The following is a 23,058-nucleotide window of genomic DNA, read 5'->3' as shown; positions in this document are numbered from 1 at the left end:
TGTCACTTTCGTGACTAGCCTGCCACCCTTTTCTTCCTGCTCTACATGAACAACATGCAAATCTGCATGCTCTTGTGATCTCTTTCTCTATGCTGATGAGTCCGCATTGATGGTCTCTCACAAAGACAAATCAGTGATAGAAAGGAGTCAGGTCGCCATTGTAAATAAGAATTTGTTCTCAATGACTTGCCTGGTTAAATAAAGGTTAAATAAAATAAAATAAAATAAAGAGTCTAAGCACAGTTACAAAAGGTCAGTTACTGGCTTTTCGCTAACCGTTTGTCCCTCCACCCGGGTAAAACCCAATCAATTCTGTTTGCGTCATCTTACAAATTAAATATCCCGGTTTCAAGGTGGAGGTGGGGCGGCTCCGTTGTCCCCAACAAGGAGACCGTACAATATTTAGGATGTGAGTTAGATAAGTCTCTCCTGGGAGAGCATGTCCCCAAAAGGTTGTAACCAAGGTGAACCAACGAATCAAATTTCTAGCCAGAAATTCTAGATTCCTGGACACAAAGGCTTTACGAGCATCGGCAGGGGCCTTGCTTCAATGCTATTTCCATTATGCTTGCACTTCTTGGTTTGACAGTGCACCCAAGAGCATTAAGAATAGGCTTCAAACCGCCCAAAAGTTTCAAGTTTCAAGTTTTCAAGTTTTCTTTATTGAATATTCTCTTGGCAGTTTATGTAACTGAAATACGAGAATATTTACAATGGATAAAATCAATGGAGTACAACATAAAAATATAAAAACCACAATTTAGAATAAAATAATAATACATTTGTGAGTCTTCTGTGTTTTATCAACAGTCTATGGCAGTGATGGGTAGGGCTGTTCATTCTATATTATTTGGCATTCAGGAGAGATGTGAGGAATGGGATGGGTGATTTTTCATATCTTTTTGTTCTTGTTTTGGGCATGTTGGGCAAAACAAGTTAGTTAGGCTAATTTTGAAACTTCCTGCTTATACCCATTTGGAGCCATCTCATTTCAATAGTCTCGGATGGCTCACAGTCAGAAAAAAGGTTTCTTTGCTGAAACTGACCTTTGTATATAAGATCACCGTTTGGCGAGGTTCCCAAATACTATTGTAACTATTTTAACAACATCAAACATAATCATTCTCACCTCACCAGAGGGAGCGTGACTAATATAATTCCATTTAGATTTAAGCTTAGCCAGGTCACCTTCCTCTATTCAGCAACAGTACTGTGGAATAGGGCTGTCAATCTCCCTCTATAATCAAATTCGAATTTCAGTGCTTTATACATTTTAATATTCGAATTATATTCGAATATTTTAATAAATTTTTAATTGAATTAAAAAAAAAAAAAAAAAAAATTTGGTCTGAGTGAATTGTTGTCTTCTCTTATGTTATGTTCTGATTCTAAATATAGCTGAATCTTTTTCTAAGCACAAATAGTCTTATCACAAATAGTCCAGCAATGATGTTTATTTAAGAAAACATGTTCCTTGTACAATGTACATACATTCATTGCATTAGAAAATAGGTCAGATAACCAGAGCTTAGTTAATATTCATCAGTGATGTATTGGTGCTGTCTGAAATGCTAAAATAAAATAATTGATAATAAAAAAAGACACAGCCTTTGTTTGAGCTCCTTATCAATAAACAAATAAGTAAACTTTGCCAAAACAACAATGAGCCATGAACAAAAAAAAATCAGTCACGTATTGCACTTAAGAGCTACATGTTTACATTCAGTATAGCAGCTTCAACAGTCAACTTCAGTTAACAATGAATGAACATACATTTTAAGAGCTACAGGTAGGTTTACATCAGTATAGCAGCTTCAACAGTCAACTTCAGTTAACACTCTTTTCTTCAAGTATGTTGTCAGAACTTGTCACTGTTCTAGTGTTCTAAAAAAAAAAAAAAAATTAAATTAAATTTAAAAATTAAATATTCGTTAAAAAAAAAATTAATAATCGAATTTCGTTCATAATTATTAAATTCGAATAATATTCGAATATCAAAATTCGTTTCAACAGCCCTACTGTGGAACAGTCTGCCCACCAACATAAAAACAGCCACTGGGTGCAATGTTGATCTATGTTGTTTTTTTTCTTCTTTTCTTTCCTTTCTTTTCCTGTGTCTGAGCCTGTTTGTCTTGTTTGTATATTGTTCTCTAAAAGTTTTAAGACATGCTTGCGCAAGTGGCTCTCCGCTTAGGTATCCAGACTTGCCTTTTTAATGTGTTTCTTGGTATTCTTCTTTGGTTTTAAGGTATCACCGAATTCGGCTGTTTTTGCACCTATGTTTTCTGCTGTTTTGCACCCTTCTTTCTGCTTGTTGCACATCTTGATTGCCAATGGAGGAGCACAATGGAAATAAGTCTGTTGACTTTTTTGTGTTTTATCCTCATCAGAATGCTTTTAATGGATGTACTGTTGCCAATGTGGCACAGCTGTATATGTATTTTAACATTCGTTCTAATAAATCAAATCAAATCAAACCCGCCCACCGACACCGGCAGTCATATTAGGATTTCAAACAAATTATGGGGAAATTCTGCAATATTCCATTTTTCACAGTTGATTCCATTTTTATGACCAAATTCCATGATTCCCTCTGCTCTTTCTGCATTGCAGAAATATGGCCCTACATGAGTACAGCGTACTATAAATACCTTGCATTCACCTGCCTTTAGAGGGATTTCACATGTGCTTGTTAGGTGAATGAATGCTGGTCTAACTCGTCCCCCTGTCTGATCCCAGGTGGCCACTACATAGCTTACTGCAGGAACGACCTCAACAACCTGTGGTACGAGTTCGATGACCAAAGTGTGACCGAGGTCTCCGAGTCCTGTGTCCAGAACGCTGAGGCTTACGTGCTCTTCTACAAGTAAGACTCGTCACTGCCATAGTCGTTTAGAACACAATTGTAAACAAGAACTCCATCCCTGTGTGAGTTTTAAAATGCATTGGACTGCTTATAAGTGGTTAACCTTTGATATTCAAAACTTTAAGCTTATGTTTGATGACTCGCTTGCAGCAGTTAGCACGGTGGCTCAGAGGTCAGCACTGTCGCCTCAGAGCAAGAAGGTGGTGGGTTCGAATCTCCAACCCTGGTCTTCTGTGTGGAGTTTGCATGTTCTCCCCGTGTTTGCGTGCATTTCCTCCGGGTGCTCCGGTTTCCTCTATATGTTAAAATTTTCCAATCGGCCACTGTCAGCCCATCAACTAGCATGTGCGTGTGGTAAAAAATAAAATAAAATGCTTGCACCCTGCATTGAACAGGCGGGGACTATTAAATAATCAGGTACAGCTTTTGAACCTATCATTTAGAAATGGACTTACTTGCTTTTCTGCACCAATCGGACAGCAAACAAAGACGGCTTAATAGACACGTCACTCCGCTGACGCATGGACGGAGCAGGACCTCTTCTATTGGAAAAGCAGAAACAATCTGATGTGCGCTCGCTCGTTCGCATCGACTATAGGCTGTCTGGTGTTGGCAGGGTCGGGCTTGGCTTTAAATAGGTAACTTGTTCATGTGCTTTCTTCTGAAGCTCTCTGTGGCTCTGATCGGCGCTGGGCACAGACAGCCACACACACACACACACACACACACACACACACACACACACACCAAGTCCCCCGGCCCCTCCCCACTGCTGCTGCTGCTCTCTCGATCTCCCCTCTCCTTTTCAACTTCAACACCACTTCCTATTCGCACACGCTTTGAATTGCACTTTACATGTTAATTAGTTCTCAATTAGACCATTAAATAGGACCAAAATCGCCCCGGCAGAAAACCGTCCCCAAAAAAATCAACCGTCGGTGGACTCATCCAATCGCCAATAGTCGATATATTCGTCATATCGCCCACCCTGTATGACTGTGATGATGCTATGTAAAGCCCTTTAAGACAGGTTTGTGTGGCGAGGGGCTATAAACATAACTGAACTGAACAGTAACTGATCTGTGGTCTGCTCTGTCTGTGGTGAGGGGCTATAAACATAACTGATCTGTGGTCTGCTCTGTCTGTGGCGAGGGGCTATCAACATAACTGAACTGAACACTAACTGATCTGTGGTCTGCTCTGTCTGTGGCGAGGGGCTATAAACATAACTGAACTGAACACTAACTGATCTGTGGTCGGCTCTGTCTGTGGCAAGGGGCTATAAACATAACTGAACTGAACACTAACTGATCTGTGGTCTGCTCTGTCTGTGGCAAGGGGCTACAAACATAACTGAACTGAACACTAACTGATCTGTGGTCTGCTCTGTCTGTGGCGAGGGGCTACAAACATAACTGAACTGAACACTAACTGATCTGTGGTCTGCTCTGTCTGTGGCGAGGGGCTATAAACATAACTGAACTGAACTGAACACTAACTGATCTGTGGTCTGCTCTGTCTGTGGCGAGGGGCTATAAACATAACTGAACTGAACTGAACACTAACTGATCTGTGGTCTGCTCTGTCCTGTCGCAGAAAGAGCAACGAGGACGCGCTGAAAGAGCGCAGGAGGGTGTCCGGGCTGCTCAACATGATGGAGCCCAGTCTGCTGCAGTTCTACGTCTCGCGCCAGTGGCTCAACAAGTTCAAGACCTTCGCCGAGCCAGGGCCCATCTCCAACGACAACTTCCTCTGCTGCCATGGAGGTAACTACGCCAGGCAGACCACCTCTTCTCCATACTGAAAGCACTCAGGGGTTGTTCTCCCTGACCCACGCACCAAAACAAGTGACGGAGAAATTGCTTCCCTTTGCATGGTTTTTGCTTTTGATCTTTGCCGGGGATTTGGGACTTTGACAAAGACTGCAGTGTATTCCTCCTTGCAGAACATGGCAGACTTCAAAGGGCTTTTCCACTTCTCTTTGTGTAGAAGATACTCTTCAGTAGAGGAGAGGGAAGGATTCTGAATGGTTTCTTCATGTTCCATTTATTTTCAGGCTCCTACTTGTATAGGCCCTTTTCGCAGCAACCGTTTTGAAGTGGTTAAAGCAGGTGTAACCACCAATAACATTAATGAGGGCCCCCGGCACTGAGACACTTCACTTCCTGCTTTACCGCCTCAAATAAGGTGCCGTGAAAAGGGTCTATTCACAAAGCCCTGAAACTTGTGGGATTTGAAATGAAGCATGTCAGATAGACCACACCGACTGTGGAGAAAACATCATCTCCTCTAGCGCCAATAAGCACCTACGGATTGTTTCCTCCTGTGCACCTGCTGGCACATAACCACTGACTTCCTCCTGTGCACCTGCTGGCACCTAACCACTGACTTGTTTCCTCCTGTGCACCTGCTGGCACATAACCACTGACTTGTTTCCTCCTGTGCACCTGCTGTCACATAACCACTGACTTGTTTCCTCCTGTGCACCTGCTGGCACATAACCACTGACTTGTTTCCTCCTGTGCACCTGCTGGCACATAACCACTGACTTGATCCTGTGCACCTGCTGGCACATAACCACTGACTTGTTTCCTCCTGTGCACCTGCTGGCACATAACCACTGACTTGATCCTGTGCACCTGCTGGCACCTAACCACTGACTTGTTTCCTCCTGTGCACCTGCTGTCACATAACCACTGACTTGTTTCCTCCTGTGCACCTGCTGGCACATAACCACTGACTTGTTTCCTCCTGTGCACCTGCTGGCACATAACCACTGACTTGATCCTGTGCACCTGCTGGCACATAACCACTGACTTGATCCTGTGCACCTGCTGGCACATAACCACTGACTTGATCCTGTGCACCTGCTGGCACATAACCACTGACTTGTTTCCTCCTGTGCACCTGCTGGCACCTAACCACTGACTTGATCCTGTGCACCTGCTGGCACCTAACCACTGACTTGATCCTGTGCACCTGCTGGCACATAACCACTGACTTGATCCTGTGCACCTGCTGGCACATAACCACTGACTTGTTTCCTCCTGTGCACCTGCTGGCACATAACCACTGACTTGATCCTGTGCACCTGCTGTCACATAACCACTGACTTGATCCTGTGCACCTGCTGGCACATAACCACTGACTTGTTTCCTCCTGTGCACCTGCTGGCACATAACCACTGACTTGATCCTGTGCACCTGCTGGCACATAACCACTGACTTGATCCTGTGCACCTGCTGGCACATAACCACTGACTTGATCCTGTGCACCTGCTGGCACATAACCACTGACTTGATCCTGTGCACCTGCTGGCACCTAACCACTGACTTGATCCTGTGCACCTGCTGGCACATAACCACTGACTTGATCCTGTGCACCTGCTGGCACATAACCACTGACTTGATCCTGTGCACCTGCTGGCACATAACCACTGACTTGATCCTGTGCACCTGCTAGCACATAACCACTGACTTGACAAGTAGATCGATGGAAAGTAATGTCCGTTCAATGAAAGCCTGATTGATTTGAAGCAGAATATAGCCCGTTGAATTGTTCTGTCTCTTCAAATCTGCAAGTACTGCAGTTTACACTCCCTTCCATGCTCATAGTTGGTAATGATAAAGCATGAAATAAGATAGTTACTTTTAACTGTGCTTAATTTTACTATCCACTGACAATGGCTTTAAATAGTAGTAGTAATAGAAGGCACTTCCAGTTTTGCTCTAGGGCAGAGGTTTGAAAAACGGGGACAGAATCTGAATGATGTGGAAGGTGGGGGTTGGGCCTATTGCAGCTTATCCAGCATCATAGCAATTCCAACACTGGATCATATTATCTCAGTGGTCCGATCAATGCCTGACTCACACGATCCATAACGTGACTACTCCGCACACAACCATTCTGTTTGTGTACCTCAGCACGTGCTGCTGCTAACTGTTGATGTCTAACGGATCAAACTCTTCCATGTGTTTTTGATCAGGTGTGCCGCCCAACAAAGCAGCGTTCATCGATGACCTGGTAGTGATGCTGCCACAGAACGTGTGGGATCACCTTTACAGCAGGTTAGCTAGCCGAGCTTGGATTTGGCTTTAAGCATTTTTCCAGATCTCCCCCTTGCTTATTGTTCTTATAGTTATACTTCCTTTTTAGTTTTGAATGAATTCAGCCGTGTGAGTAAATGTGGACCGGTCTCTGCAGGTACGGAGGCGGACCGGCCGTCAACCACCTGTACGTTTGCCACACGTGCCAGACCGAGATCGAGAAACTGGAGAAACGGCGCAAGACGGAGCTTGACATGTTTGTCCGGGTAAGTCCCCCCCCCCGTCTCCATGCAAACGCCAGCACAGCTATAATAATGGCTGTCAGCCAGTGTTCAAGGGTGTGTATAGGCCTATTCTCCAGGCTATTTAAGCAGTTGATGGGCTGCCTGTGCTGGTGCTCTTCAGGAGGCAGGAGATGAGAGGTGTGAGTCTGATGAAAGCCTTGTTTCCATTAATGCATTGGGGACAGATGCAGCTGAGGGGGTTGTCTGCCCCGGTCTGCCCACTTAACACAATGGTAAGAATAGGGCAATGTAAGACCTGTAGTTAAGCTCACCAGTACAGTGATTCTCAACCGACCTCTGATTTAGTATGCATTAGGGCCACAGACCCCAATTTGATGATATTGTGCCTCATGGACCCAAATCTGAAAAATATTTGTATTGTTACCTATGATTTTGCCCAGAATGCCCGTACTTTTTTTGATTGTATTGTAGAGGTAACAGTGAAACTATAACAAAATAGCAATTTTTCTACATTCTCTAATGGTTCGCTTCTTGTAGGTGAAATAATAGTGACGTTTAACAATCCATCGATTTGCTGGGGACCCCGTCGAAGCCCCTCAAAGACTCGTGGTGGTCACCGGACCCCATGTTGAGAACCACCGCACTCGTAGTATCCTCTCCCCCCTAAAGTGTATAAATCCCCCCCCTATCTGAAGCATGTAAGGGGGGAATCCCCCGCCCCTATTTTGAACAATGAATTTCAGGCCCTGATGGCTGCGTAGGAGAGATGTGTTGCGTGTCTGTGTATACATGAAAGAGAGAGAGAGAGAGAGCTTGAATAGGCAGATGTAAGCTAGAGGAGCAGGGATTGTGTCGTTTCCAAGAAAGGATGAAATTGGTCAAGTGCTGTGTTAGGCTGTCTTCTAATTGTAATAACTACCAAAGAGAATTGATTTGGTTTTCCATCTCTCCTCTCAATCCTTTTCATACCAACCCCCCCCCCCCCCCCCCTTGTGTTTCTCCTGCTGCTTCTCTCCTCCCTCTCTGCTCTTCCACTCACTCCTCCCCCATCCCCTCTCTCTCCCCGGCTCTCCTCCCCCTGCACCGTACGGCCCTGTACGGCTCTCCTCCCCCTGCACCGTACGGCCCTGTACGGCTCTCCTCCCCCTGCACCGTACGGCCCTGTAGCTGAACAAGGCGTTCCAGGAGGAGGAGTCTCCGGTGGTCATATACTGCATCAGCATGCAGTGGTTTCGTGAGTGGGAGGGTTTTGTCAAAGGAAAGGACAATGGTGAGTGGATACAGGTCTTGCCTCTCCACCCCCTAACCTTGCTTTAATGGCACACATCTTTCCCACTTGACAGTAGCACCTTCTGATATCTGCTGGACGCTGATGATTTATCGTGGGAAAGTTATTTTAATTTTATTGGATTTACTTTTTATTTTTTACTAATGACACATGTTAAGTCAGATATAAAAAAAATTATGGATGGGAGAAGATTTGTTTTGTTTTTCATGTGGAACCTCCCAAAAATGTCCATTTCCCTTTGTTGATTTATGTTCAAAGAGCCTGCATTACTCCCCCAAGTCAAGATTGCCTGCTGCTACTGCAACATGAAACATGTTTCTTTCACTTGTGCTGTTTATTTATTTATTTTTGCTGCTCTTGCCTTGTATTGTCATATCTAGAACAGCTTACATCTGGAATATCTACAAACTTGTTTTTCTTATAACTTCTGCTCCTTCAGTATTTGTTTTCTCTGTGTAGAGTTGGACACAAAAATGACTTTGATAATGTGACTAAAACATTTGACATTGAGGATGATTGCACTCAAAAACAATTGCCATTGAAAATATACCTGTGAATAGATTAGGTGTGCATGTTACTACAGTATCTAATAATGGATTAGGTGTGCAGGTTACTACAGTATATAATGACCATTTCTTATCTTTCATCTTTTTGAAGATCCACCGGGGCCAATCGAAAACTCCAAGATTGCAATAAACAAGAACGGCCATTTAACACTCAAACAAGGTACAAAGCTTTTTGATTATCTGCTTCACTGTTCTAGAACGATTAGTTTCAAATCTTTGTTGAGGGATTGTAACTCAGGGATTGCAACTGGGACAAGTAGGAAACTATATTAGAACAAATGACAAAGAACTACACAACAAAGAACTGGAAGAGCTGTGAATGATGTCAACCATAGTGATATTTACGCGTGTGCTTTCACCGACCCTGCAGGGGCCGACTCGGGGCAGATCTCTGAAGAGACGTGGAACTTCCTCCACTCGATCCACGGTGGAGGTCCGGTGGTGACCGTTCGGCCCAGCGTCTGCCACCAGGAAGCAGAAACATCGCACTCAGAGGAGAAGATAGAGGTGGAGACACGCTCAGTTTAGCAAAGCGCCCAAGTGAAAACAACCAAAAACACTTCAAACAATGAAAAGCCTTTTATTTTGCACTTGACTTTTTATTTAAAAAGCATTCAGGCAAAGGACCTCCTCTTTACCACTACATGGCAGCCTTTGACAACTGACAGAGGGAATAAACATGTCTGAAATGGTTTGTCACGTTGTACATATCTGTATAAACATCAATTAAATTTCTATTAGCACTGTAGTATTCATGCGTCGGGACGTTTCCAGAACCAAGCATTTAAATTAATGTGCAGCTAAAGATTGAATGCCACGTTTCTTTTTCTCTTGACCAAATGAGCAAATGATGTATGTCCATGTGTCTTGTGTTGCTAATAGTGATTAATCACAATGCATCTTGTTGTAGATATTGCCACGATTTTCCTGTTGTAAGAGAATATTGTACAATGAACTGTAACGATTTCCTTTAAGTGGGAAAAAATCATAAGGTTATCAAGGGACTAATTACAATGTAGTCTCAGGAACGAATTTTGTGTTTTGCACTGTTCTGTAGGCTGGCGAAGTGGCATGCTATTGCTCACACAAACGTCTGGTTTGTATTTGAATGTACCAGTACTGGTAGTATGTGGGTGAAGAGTCTCAGCACTTGGTTATTTATCCCTGAAGGGTGTGATTTAATATGTTAATAGATTTTTTTTTTATAGAAAATATGTGGCAGGCAGAGTCTGTTAAGAATGCATGCTTTGATAACACTTATTCACACAAACTAAAAGACCCAAATGAACATCACATATAATTGCATGTAAATGCAAAGCTGTTCCTAAAATGTGCACACAATCACAAAATCTGCAACTATCTTCACTTAAATTGTACATCTACAGAATACATAATGAGGTATGTAATCAGCATCATCAACGGCAGCAGCAGCAATCTAATTAAATGCATTAATTTCTGTGTATGGGCATGGTGTTGCTTAATGTGTTGACTGATAGGGGTAAACAAGAATGCTGTACTGTAATTCCATATTGCATATGGATGTCTCCTGACTAAAAAAAAATCAATCCTGATTTTTGCTGGCTGGCACTATTAAAACTTGATGAAAACATGCTGGACATTGTGGTCATAGTTTCATTTGGTTACCCATTGCTTGTTGGTATGTTATGAATGTTAAGGTGATAAACAAGGGGTCAAATTAAGAAACCTACAATATTATACGGTTTGCTACCCATCTTAGAAAGTGCTATGTACTCATCACCTAAATGAGATGACCTCGTCCAGTCTCTGACACACTGCACTCTTGTCAGGGGCAGAAATGTACTGTACAGTGTTGCATTTTGATGAGCGCGGCTGAATCTGCTCACACACCCCGACTAGTTGACTGGATTGAAAACATGGCTGCTGCCGAATGTGCAGCAAATTTACGGAAGTGAGGTATGTGTAATTCTTCAGCTTCAAGGGCCACTTTAACAGTGAACCTCTAGTTTGGTGTGTATAATACAGCCAATGATCAAACTTGGGTTTATTTGCTCACCAAAAACGCCTGTGACCGGCAGATTCGCAGTACGCAAATGCATCGGCAAAGTTGTGCGCGGAACAATCGGCTAGCGGGCTAGCTAACATTAGCCTTCTGCGGCTAGCTGTAGCAGCTAACTAGCTACCCGTCTCTGTTATACTGCTTAGTTGCTAACGGCTACCCATGCTACTTGTTTCTGTACACAACACTTCAAATATAAATGTCGGCGTACCGCTAATTGCTATTCACTCGCTCTCCATATAATCACATATTGGCAGATGCACCATTTGAATCAGTACTAACGTTATAGCCAACTAGCTGGTATTCTGAGGTTACTAACTGACATTATAACGTTAACTAATTCATCGCAGATCGCCACGATTCTTTTCTGCTCGATGCTGTTAAGCAAACTAGCAAACAGGGACAAGCTAAGCTAGCTAACTTGGCTAACTAACGTTAGTCGTTCACTGACCAACAGAAAGCTTGCCAGACAACGCGTCAGTATAGTTTTAGCTAGGTTATTTCATTAGAAGCGAGGCGTGTAAGTTATTAACGTTGACGTTCATTCAATTTCTTAAGCGCAACAGTCTAGCTTGGTGACTCGTTAACGTTATCTATAGCTACTCAGCTAAGTTAGCTAGTTTGCTAACATTAGCTCGCTAACCAGCAAGCTAGGTCAAGTCATGTTGGGCTGGAAGTTGGTCCATGCTAACATTTAGCTTGCCCAATAGCGTTTACGTGCATATTATGGTTGTTTCCCCCCCAATATCTCGCTGGACTTTAACTTTGGGGGGTTTGCCTGCTGCAAAGTCTAAGCAAATGGCGCGTGCATTTGCAGCACTGTGTAACGTTAGTTTGACTGCATTCTCGTGCCTCCAACTTTGTCGGTATTGGGCTCGCGGCAGTGGGTTAGCGTTAGCTAGGCGGGTGGGCTTTGAGCGTTTCTCATCGGTGTGTTTATCAACACAACTTCGTGGATTTGGTGTTGCCTTCGGGCCTCGTGGAAGTATTTCACTACAGGTCAGCAGCGGATATAGTCCAGCGCGACGGTAAAGATACTTTACAGCTCGTTGTTTATCATTCGTTGGGTAACGTGAACACATTCTCAACCTAAGATCACAGAGACAGATGCATGTTTACGATGTTAGCTTAGCTAGTTTGCTACTTTGCTTTTCTAGTCCGCAACGATAGCCTGCATACTTTGGTTGTTGGGTGTGTGTGTTTACTTCTGCGTACAGCTAACTGCTCCAAAACCCTGGGTAAACTGTCTTTCATTCATGTGAAGAAAAGGAGTCACGGTCAGATGGGCTAATGTTACTGTAACCAGCACGTGTTAACATAGTTCACAACTAAACACGCGCTCCTTTAGGGAACAGGAAGTTGCTTGATTATGTCATACGTTGTAGTGTGTAGTTACCCAGTTAACTGCATTGATTCATAACATATGGGGTTTGACACTTTGAATTTTGGGCTTTAAAGGTTTGTCTTGATATTAAACACAAACTTTACGGCTTGCCTGGCTGTCAGCATGATACGCCCTTCCCAACCAAATATGCCAGGCTCAGTTGCAACACAAGTTAGACCAGAACAAGTGACTGTCAGGCAACTTGATCATTGTTAACCTGCTGTAATGCAATAGTACTCTAGCAGAGAGAGGTCCTTGAAAGGATTCCTGAACCACTGTGTGCTGGGATGACCCCAGCAAAGTAAGGCATATTCTGATTTCACTGTTACTTCATCTTAATCAAAATTGGCAAGTGGGCTCTGTCTGTGGTGGTGTCAGTCACGATTTGTGATGGAAGTGATGTGATAAATCAGTGAAATATGTCATCCGTGATGTCACTTGAGCAATTGTGATGTCATCAGTGATGTCACTTGACCAATTGTGGTTTCATTAGTGATGTCACTCGAGCAATTGTGATGTCATTAGTGATGTCACTCGAGCCAATTGTGATGTCATCAGTGATGTCACTCGAGCCAATTGTGATGTCATCAGTGATGTAATTAATCCTTCCTTGCTAGTAAGTGGTGGGAGTATAAGTAGGGAGAAGAGGACAAGGGAACGGTAGTTTATCCAGAGTCTCCACCCTAGAACTCAACGATTTCTAGTTTAAAGGTGAGCAAAGTGAGATTGTGTCAGAATGATCTCTACTCTGTCCGCCATATACTGTGTATTACTGTTATACGAACAGAAATCTTAGATGGTCTTAGAGAACCAATGCTGTAATGTATGTTTCACAGACTAGCCAAGGAGACCGCAGTAATTTTCAAATCAGTTGGCTGTTTATTAGCCCTGCCACCATCAGGGGGAGTTTGAACTGGAAAATAATTGCCATCCCCTCAGCCAGCCATGCAGGCTGCTGTTTGAAAATGATTGGGCACCGCCAGCTATGCCACCCACACGGTAATTATTGTTACAAGGAAGTGAATGAATGAGAGACCAAATTCTAGACCCTTGTAAACAAACCTCAGGTTCATTTAGCTTTAACCCTGATACTTTTCTGAATGGTCAAGTGGTGATTAGGTTTCCAGTTTTTGAGAGCACCTCAGATGAGTAGGCCTAATTAGTTTTGTCGTGTTGAGTCTCAGGATGAGTGCTCATTCTGAATAACCTGCCCCCTGTGCCCCTCCTTTCTGTTTTTCTTTCTCTCCCTTATTTTATGCATGGTCACATCACATTAGCTTTCTCAGCTTGAGTCTTTTTGAGTGTGAGCAATATGTGCATGTGGTAGTGCCTGTTCCAGGTGACTTATTATCTTACCTCCCACTATCAATATGATCAAAACCTATTATTAGTTTGTTGCTAGTGTAGCCTCTGGCTTTGCTGTAGCTGTGGTAGCACAATGTAGGAAAAGGAAGGCTCGCTCCAGGAAAGGAAAGTGAGGGCTTTTAAATGGGCTTTGGCAGAGGTCGGCTCACAGATTGAGGTAGCAGGAATTTATGTAAATGAAAGTGCGTTCACGGTGCTAATTGATGCCGTCGTTTCTGTCCTCTACAATGGCCGTGCCGTGTCTCATCTCCTGTGACAGGACAACAGTGAGATCATTGTCCCCATGAACGTCACTTTAATACCTGCTCGATTATATTGTCCTCTCCATTGTCAGATTTATGATATGATGAAGCCGTGGCATGACCTCTTGTTATCTACGGGATACTTCAGCGGCCCACAGAACATGTTGGAAGGGATTTTCTTTTCTTTGTGTGTCCGACGACATGCTAGTAAGTTAGCCTAATCGTGATGTCCTAACTTAAAGGGATAGGCCAACCTTTTGGGAGTTTCGGCCATTTGCCATATCGCCCATACATAGCCAAGATACACAATGCCTTTACCGTCACTCTCAGTGCAGTATATACTGTACATACAGTGAGGTACAGTCGTCCAGTTAGTATCGCTAATGAATTGGAGGAAATGGTACAGCCGTTCAAAGTCTCCAAAAACACACATTCTAACAGCAACACAAACACATGTACATGGGGTGACTCGTGTACTCACCACGCGATGATATAATAATCCATAGTTATATGAAACGTCATTTTCGTAGTAAATCCACGCACCGAGAACTAAACAAAGATTAACTCAAGTTACTTCCTTGTTTCCCTGTACACAGCGGTCATGTTAGGGATGCACGATAATTATCGGACCGATAAATTATCGGCCGATATGGCCATTTTGCGTTATTATTTATTATTTATTATTCCGATAATGGCCTTTTTCCGATAAATTATCCGATAATAATCCTGTTTATTTTTTTGCCTCGGAAGCGGAGCTTTTTGTTGTCGCACATTCGTGACATCACAGCTGCGACACAAACATGGCTGCTGCCAGTGTGTAGTGTGTTGCTGTTTTTCAGTGTCAGAATGATCAGAAAGCTACTGTAATTTGCAATCCATGTCCCACACAGGTTCCGAGAGGAGGGGAAACCTCTAAGCTGGCATTACGTTAAACCAAAGCTGGCGATGATGCAGCGGATATGTTTGTTGTTTTTGTTAGCGAGTTTTGTTAGCATTAGCTCGTAGCGCGGCCTACCCTGCACTGCAGGCTCGTCCGCTTGGCAGACAAACTGCTTGTGACATTTACAGTCTGTGGCTTGTGATCAAACAGCCCCACAAAAGCACTTAATACACAGAGCTGGCATAAACTTATAGAAACTAATGGAAACCCCTTTACCCAAAATGAAACATCCAGGGATTGTGTATTTAACTCCAAAAAACCACTCGCTAACGTTAAGTTAACCGCGCTAGTTAGCATTAGCTGCAGGACAGAGCCAATAAAGAAAACAAAGGCGCAGTCGCGCACATTAGGCTACATAAAAAGCATCAGTCAGTCAGCATTACATAGTGTCTTTTCTTTAATCTGGTGGCAGCATTTTTCAGTAAAAAGTGAAATGACACAGATGGTTTATAGTGCCTGCCCCATTCATTGGGCCCAGGCTACAATTCACCGAGATTTGGAACCAATGCAAAATTTGATCAAACAGATCAGTATGACAATAAGAGTCTAAATTACTATGCCTTTTGTCATTGTGTTTTATCTGCAGACTAAGCAGCTTGGCTTTCCGTTCTATAAAAGCCTTTATTTTTGTATTGAATATAATTGAGTGATACACTTTATTAAAACAATCATATTATATCAGAAGTTTTCTTTGTTTTGCATTCACAGTGATGTCAGTTAGATTTGGTTAGGTCAGACCTATGCTCACTACATCCATACATCTTCCCTAACCCTTTTTAACCCCAGGTGTCGAGGTGTGCATAAAATACAGGTTAAAAACTAAAAAAAAAGAAATTATATCTCTATTTTTATTATAATAATTATCGGTTATATCGTATCGGTTATCGGCCAAGAAGAATATATTTATCGGTTATCGTATCGGCTCTAAAAATCCATATCGTGCATCCCTATTAGAAAGTAGTTCCGGCTATCTGTTTACCTTTTAAAAAAGTGTTTCTTGGCGTTTTGGATTAATATTTCATCTCGTGGTGAGTAACCGAGTCACAACATGTACATAGAGCTTTTTGGCGCCTCGGTGCTCTGTTGGAGGGATGCTGTTCGTTCGATGGCTCTTGCCTGTAGCGTGTGCCTCCGTGACATAATTATATTACCAGTGTCTAGAGCTAAACGACCACCCGCGCTCGGATTATATCTGTACGAGAATAACACAAAAGCCGTTTTCCCACATGCATACCGGAAAATTACCTGTAAGTCAATATCGGACATTTCCCTTCACACTTCGGCTCGCGCATATGGGAATCTAGCAGCGAATTTGCCTGTATGTGGGGGGGCGGGGCGGCACTGCAGAGCGGGTGGGGAGTGACGTGTCGGCAAAACTCTTGATGGTGAAATAAGTTTGCTTGTTTATCCGTTCACCTGCGTCGCGTTGAAGCACTTTTTACAGACTGGCTTCGTTTGATGTGTCCGGGCTTGCCTTCGCTGTCGGCAACGTAAGCAAAATACTTCCACATTTCGCTTCGTGCATTTGCTTCGTCTGTGTCCCTGTCGGGCTGTCACTGAAGGAGGAGGACGAGCAGGCAGGAGAGAGGGGAAAATCGGCACACCCACACATGAAGCTGACATAGGCTACTGCTCTTATTATCACAAGATCATTTCGCCAGTTTGCTTTAATGTGCGCAAATGATTAGATTATGCCCGCTGGAACATTAAGCAACGTGTGTACACCTCGCCCATGAGAGTGTCGCGGGAAATGACTGGACCCGTTCTCTACTTGAGTCCGCTATCGCGCATACCGCTCTTCTGACTGGCTCCAAACTGGTGAAATCTCCGCAATGACGGGGTCGCGCTTATACCGGCACGACGACTTTCTCACATGCAGGCATTAGACCAGTGCATTCACCAGTTTTGCCGGTTGCTGGTGTTCATTCCGAATGCTGGACCTAAGCCAACATGGCAGTTCACACTGTAAGCCAAGATTCCTCTTCTAATACATGGTGTTGATAGAATACTGTGCACAGCAATACACACATCTACACTTCTAATACATAGTGTTGATAGAATACTGTGCACAGCAATACACACATCTACAAACAGTGGTTCCCAAAGTGGCGGTCGGGACCCCCAGGGTCGCTGGGTGGGCTCACGAGATGATCTCCAGAATGTGTGAAATTGGCCGAAAGAATATGTGAAATACAAAATGTGTGAAATACAATTGAAAAGCTGTTATTACAAAGAGCACATTTTAACCATAATATAGTTTGTTTTGTTTACTAAATGCGCGGCGCACTAATGTAAGTATGCTTCAACCACCTCCGGGGATAGTGGGGGGAACACACAGAACAAGTCTGGGGAGATTTGTTGTGCATTAAAATGCATCAGAAAAAACGGATGTCCTAAGCCTATATCATTGAGTTGCTTACACTGTACGTTTGTTGTTTTGTTTATAAATTGCAGAAGGACAGCAGGCTGTTGTCGGCAATCTGTATCCCTACTGTTGTATTCTGTCTTCTGTCCATGTAAACGTCTCACACCTCTAAATGTATTTCCTTTCTACAGGCCAGGGGTGAGAGACCTCTAGTTTTGCCTGTGGACAGAAGGTGTTGCTTAGCTACAATGACATGAGAAATCAATAGCCCTGGGGTGCACGCTGAGAAATGACCCAAGCACTATTTAACATAAGATTTTCCGTGGATGCTTTTATCCAAAGCACCTTAGAATCCCTTAGCGACAGACATTTGTAGCTTGGTTGGCCTGTCTGACTCAGACTCCAGTCCCTGACAATATTATTAGTGCCATGGTCTGCCCATTGAGCAGATACACATGTGTTGGACATGCATTGAGCTCTACATGGACACATGTGTTGGACATGCATTGAGCTCTACAGGGACACATGTGTTGGACATGCATTGAGCTCTACATGGACACATGTGTTGGACATGCATTGAGCTCTACAGGGACACATGTGTTGGACATGCATTGAGCTCTACAGGGACACATGTGTTGGACATGCATTGAGCTCTACATGGACACATGTGTTGGACATGCATTGAGCTCTACAGGGACACATGTGTTGGACATGCATTGAGCTCTACATGGACACATGTGTTGGACATGCATTGAGCTCTACAGGGACACATGTGTTGGACATGCATTGAGCTCTACAGGGACACATGTGTTGGACATGCATTGAGCTGTACAGGGACACGTGTTGTACATGCATTGAGCTCTACAGGGACACATGTGTTGGACATGCATTGAGCTCTACAGGGACACATGTGTTGGACATGCATTGAGCTCTACAGGGACACATGTGTTGGACATGCATTGAGCTCTACGGGGAAATGTGTTGGACATACATTACATTGCCTAACAAAGTGTGTCTGTGTGTGTTTTACAGGTGCCCACATTGTGCTGCAGAGGAGCGAGCACCAGGATGAGGAGACTGTAGGCACCCGCCATAGTATGGCCGCGTCTCGTTCCTCGCGTGTCACAAGGTCATCAGTGGGGCTCAATGGATTGGACGATAACTTTTGTGGTCGAACCCTCAGGAACCGCAGCATTGCCCCGCCAGAGGAGGCCTCCGTGTCTCCGCTGCCCAGGGCCCGCTCTCCCAAGAAGAAACAGGACGCAAAGCAGGACAGCCAGCAGCAGGCCCCATTGGAGGGAAAGGTAGCTGACGGTAAGGCGTCTCCAGCCGAGGACGAGCAATGGACCGGCTCCAGAAAGCGGGGCATGTCCTGTTCGGAGAAGGACGCCGGTCCGGAAAAGTCCGAGAACTGTGAGAGAGGGAAAGGGGCACGGGACGCCTCTCCTCAAATCAAAAGGGCCAAGCGGTGCTCTCGTTCTGGAGAGTCTCAGGGACCCGAGGACGACCCTCAGCCTCTGAAATCTGAAAGTCCCGTCTCTGTCCCAGAGTCCAGCAAGGACGGCAGCAGTGAAGATTTGCCCAGCCAACCCAACTCTGCTAGCACAGCCCCCGCCTCACCTGTCCTCAGTAAAGTCAACTCTGCTGCTAGCACAGCCCCCGCCTCACCTGTCCTCAGTAAAGTCAACTCTGCTAGCACAGCCCCCGCCTCACCTGTCCTCAGTAAAGTCAACTCTGCTAGCACAGCCCCCGCCTCACCTGTCCTCAGTAAAGTCAACTCTGCTAGCACAGCCCCCGCCTCACCTGTCCTCAGTAAAGTCAACTCTGCTAGCACAGCCCCCGCCTCACCTGTCCTCAGTAAAGTCAACTCTGCTAGCACAGCCTCCGCCTCACCTGTCCTCAGTAAAGTCAACTCTGCTAGCACAGCCCCCGCCTCACCTGTCCTCAGTAAAGTCAACTCTGCTAGCACAGCCCCCGCCTCACCTGTCCCGCCTCACAACCTGTCCCGCCTCACAGCCCCCTCCTCACCTGTCCTCAGTAAAGAGGGAGGTGAGGTGAAGGAGGGTGAGGCAGAGGATGGTCATGGGGAGTGCGATGGGGCAGCCGAGCCCCCAAACGCTCACAAGGCCTCCAACGGACTCGGAGAGACTCAGACAGAGGAGAAGGAACCTAGCATGCTCACTGGAGAGTCTGGCGCAAACCCCACCTCTACCACCAACTGCCCTGCGCTGCTCAACGGTAGCCAGACGGGGGCGCCCTCATCCCCTGACCCCATTGTGCCTTGTAGAAACTCTGTCCCCGGGCAGACAGAGGTCAGTGGCTCAGGGGAAGCGCCGGCCTCTCCTGCGTCGACACCGGAGGCTGTTCCAGAGGATCCTGTCCCTGAGTTGATAGTGGCCAAGGAGCAGGAGGTGGAGGAGGCGGAGGTGGATGTGGTGGGCGAGTCTGTGTGTCTGCTGGCCCACGAGGAGCAAGTGACAGTGGGCGAGAGCAGTGCCAACGGCCGGCCACCCACCCCGGTACAGGAAGCTACTGCCTCCATCTCCTCCTCCTCCTCCTCCTCCTCCTCCACCACCACTAACATGAACAATAGCCCAATCAACAACAGCAGCAGCAACTCAGGAGAAACCACGCCCCCACTAGCACCAACCCCTTCCCCCACAGAGCCAGGATGCAACCCCTCAGCATCCGGCACGCCCCCCTCTTTCACAGAGCCCCACGAACACAGATACACCCTGCGGACTTCACCCAGGAGGGCTAAAGCCTCCTCCCCCAAGCCCAGCTCCCCTCCTAGAGACAACGGTCCCCTGCGGGAAGAAGGGGAGGTGGTGGTGGAGGAGGACCGCCCCGTGCTGGGGGAGCCCGCTCCCTCGGACTGCGCAGGCCCCTCCGGTGAGGAGCGGGCCTCTGTGGAGCCCGGGGAGCGGGCAGGTGGTGTGGACAGTGGGCCTGTGGAGGGCCACCAGGCGGGGACCAGCAAGGAGCCCACATGCAGCCAGACTGCAGAGGAGGACGAGGAAGAGGAGGAGGAGGAGCCAGACGTGTATTACTTTGAGTCCGACCACCTGGCTCTTAAACACAACAAAGAGTATGTAGGAGCCCCCCCCCCCTTCTTAAGGATTCTCTGTTCTCCTTCTGTTGATGTAGCTCTCTGTCTTTGAACGCACGCACTGATCAGGTTCTTCTCTGATCATTGCGTCACTTATGGTCTGCTGCTTTGAATAAACTGGAGCAGGGTATCTGCAGCGTCTTGAAAAGTATTAAAGGTTGATGAATCAATTTAGGGGAAATTAAGGCCCTTAAAAAGTCTTAAAGTCTTAATTGCCATTTGACAGGTATACAATTTTGTCCCTATTTGTGGCTGATGGTGTTAAATGAGCATAATGATATTGTCCCGCAACGATCACAGACCCCTGAGTTGAATAGATATCGTATCGTGGTAGACTTTGTGGTATCAGCAAATATCGTATCGTTGTCCAAAGAATCTATAAAAAAATTATATAGTGATTAAACTTGTGATTTACACCCCTATCGCTGATGTGACGAAAGTGGCGTTAAGGTCTTGAAAACGTCTTAAAAACCGTTTTGAAGGATGGCTTTGCCGATTATCAACCCACTTTGTATCATAATGATGTTAATATAAGCAGATGGGCAGTGTTTACCTTCGCTATATGTTTTCCACATGGAGAGCTCCCATTTCCTCCTCTAGCAAAACGCTCAGTTGTGGGCGTCCGGGTGGTGTAGCAGTAGATTCCCTGCCTACCAACATGAGGGTCGCAGGTTCGTATCCACGTGTTTCCTCCGGCTTGGTCGGAAGCCAGATTGAGGGTATGTGTGCTGGTTGCTGCACTAGCGCCTCCTCAGGTCAGTCAGAGTGGAAGGGAACTAGCGCCTCCTCCGGTCGGTCGGGGTGGAAGGGAACTGGTGGGAATAGCGTGATCCTCCCACGTGCTACGTGCTACCGGCGAAGCTTCCCCCGTCAGGTGAAAAGAAGCGGCTGGCAACTGCGCATGTGTCGGAGGAAGCATGGAGCAGATAATTAGGGCAAAAATTGGCCAAGTATAATTGAGGAGAAAATGGGGACAAATCTGAAAAAACAAAAACAAACTGCGGAAGCGCTGCTCCAGATGCAGAATCTGCTCTGAGGGTTTTCGATTCAGCTTCCAGGGCGGCTGTTATTGTTTATTTAGTATGTGCACGTCCACAGAGAATCACATGGAGAGCCTTAACAACTTGCAGCTGGGGGGCGGAGTTTCTGCAAGCCGGACAAACGGAGTGGATTTCTCTGTGGAGAACATATAGCGAAGGTAAACACTGCCCATCTGCTTATATTAACGACATTATAATGATACAAAGTGTGTTGATAATCGGTAAAGCCATCCTCTAAAAGGTATTGAATTCAACTTCAGGATTCCTGCAGATACCCTGTGGAAGTGCTTGTATGTACTAAGCATATTTTAAACCATTTTTTGATTTTGTTTTGCAGTGAAGTGCAGAATTCTATCAAGGGCCAAGATTTGTTTTTAATTCCAGTTTACTCATTTGTCAGTGTTTCAATACACAGAAGATAGATTTTATTGTGGCCAACACATTGACTGTGTGCAGACACCAGACAGTATTCTGGATATTTCTTATTTGGTATAACGAAACCAAGCTTGCGCTGGTGAAGGAAAAACAACTCCAAATGCCATGTAATGTTCACATGCCTTAATATCGGAATATCCCAAATATCACATTAAGGTTTCTTTTCAGATTTATTTAGGGGTGGTGGCCCACCACGGATTGAATGTCAGTACAATGAAAAATCCTCACACTTAGTTTGCAGATTACATGCCAGTTACCTGCACCAACCCATACAAATACTTATAATCTGGATTATTAAGGGAATATTGGTGTGCATGTAAATATAGCCACAATCTCAGTTGGTGATGGGGCTTTACATGTTAAGCATTTCATTTCCACCTTCCATCTGGTGCTGTTTGGGTGAATTAGCTGAAACCCTAGGAGGAGATTGGATGATCAAATGTCTTGTTGCTGGTGGTCTCTGTTCTCTCCTCTATTCCTTGAGTAGAGGATGCTAGTGGATTTCTCGGTCAGCTTGTGTTCATAGCTCTGTGTGTGGGGACATGTTACATAGGATCGGGTGTGTGTCCTTATGCTAGTGGACAGCTTGCCCCATGTTGCGCTCAGTCAGGCTCTGCTAACTGCTCTGTGGCAGGTCAGCTGATCCGTGTAGCATCTTCACGTCGGGGCCTTGGAGACGCCCTCCATTGAGATCCATTTGATGCCAGTATTGAGAGGTTGTGATTGCTTTAGAATAGGATTTCACTACTCTCCTCTTGCCTGGTAATTTCATCAGTTGAAGTTTTTGTACCATGCCAAGTTTTTGGTTGTGCCGAGTAAGAGGATTTTTGAAGGCTCAAATCAATGCAGTGGGGAGTCATTTTTACAGAAGCGTGACTGGGCATTTTAGGTTGCTGAATATGGGGAATTGACACTGACTAGATGATGTGTGTAGATGACGACTTATGTTTGTGTGTTACAGTTTTCTGTATTGCTCTCTGGCTCAGTCGCTTTACGATTTCAAAAAGGAAGCACATTTATGGCTTTGACATAACAGCTCTCTTCTACTGGCCATCTTTTTATTTGGCACTGGTGTTTGTCAGTGGGCCTTGGGCCCAGTAGATGGCAATGGAACACCAGGCAGGTCCCC

At 45.2% G+C, this 23,058-nt stretch overlaps 2 protein-coding genes across 2 annotated transcripts in view; both read left to right on the top strand.

Annotated features, from left to right (window-relative positions):
- The window catches only part of usp33 (ubiquitin specific peptidase 33), a 37,127-nt gene extending 26,514 nt beyond the window's left edge, over window positions 1-10,613 (top strand). Inside the window, exons 18-24 of the mRNA XM_083653764.1 lie at window positions 2,740-2,866; window positions 4,463-4,632; window positions 6,852-6,933; window positions 7,070-7,178; window positions 8,325-8,427; window positions 9,103-9,171; window positions 9,382-10,613. Coding sequence (XP_083509890.1) covers window positions 2,740-2,866; window positions 4,463-4,632; window positions 6,852-6,933; window positions 7,070-7,178; window positions 8,325-8,427; window positions 9,103-9,171; window positions 9,382-9,539 — 818 coding nt within the window. The 3' untranslated portion in view covers window positions 9,540-10,613. The remainder of the gene's footprint in view (window positions 1-2,739; window positions 2,867-4,462; window positions 4,633-6,851; window positions 6,934-7,069; window positions 7,179-8,324; window positions 8,428-9,102; window positions 9,172-9,381) is intronic.
- A 268-nt stretch (window positions 10,614-10,881) lies between these two features.
- Window positions 10,882-23,058, top strand: part of zzz3 (zinc finger, ZZ-type containing 3) — a 36,451-nt gene continuing 24,274 nt past the window's right edge. Inside the window, exons 1-2 of the mRNA XM_083653763.1 lie at window positions 10,882-10,946; window positions 18,378-20,433. Of these exons, the coding sequence (XP_083509889.1) occupies window positions 18,443-20,433 (1,991 nt within the window). The 5' untranslated portion in view covers window positions 10,882-10,946; window positions 18,378-18,442. The remainder of the gene's footprint in view (window positions 10,947-18,377; window positions 20,434-23,058) is intronic.

This window comes from Poromitra crassiceps (assembly GCF_964638095.1).
Source record: "Poromitra crassiceps genome assembly, chromosome: 17".
Classification (NCBI taxonomy): Eukaryota; Metazoa; Chordata; class Actinopteri; order Beryciformes; family Melamphaidae; genus Poromitra; species Poromitra crassiceps.
This window is presented reverse-complemented; position numbering and strand designations above follow the sequence as displayed.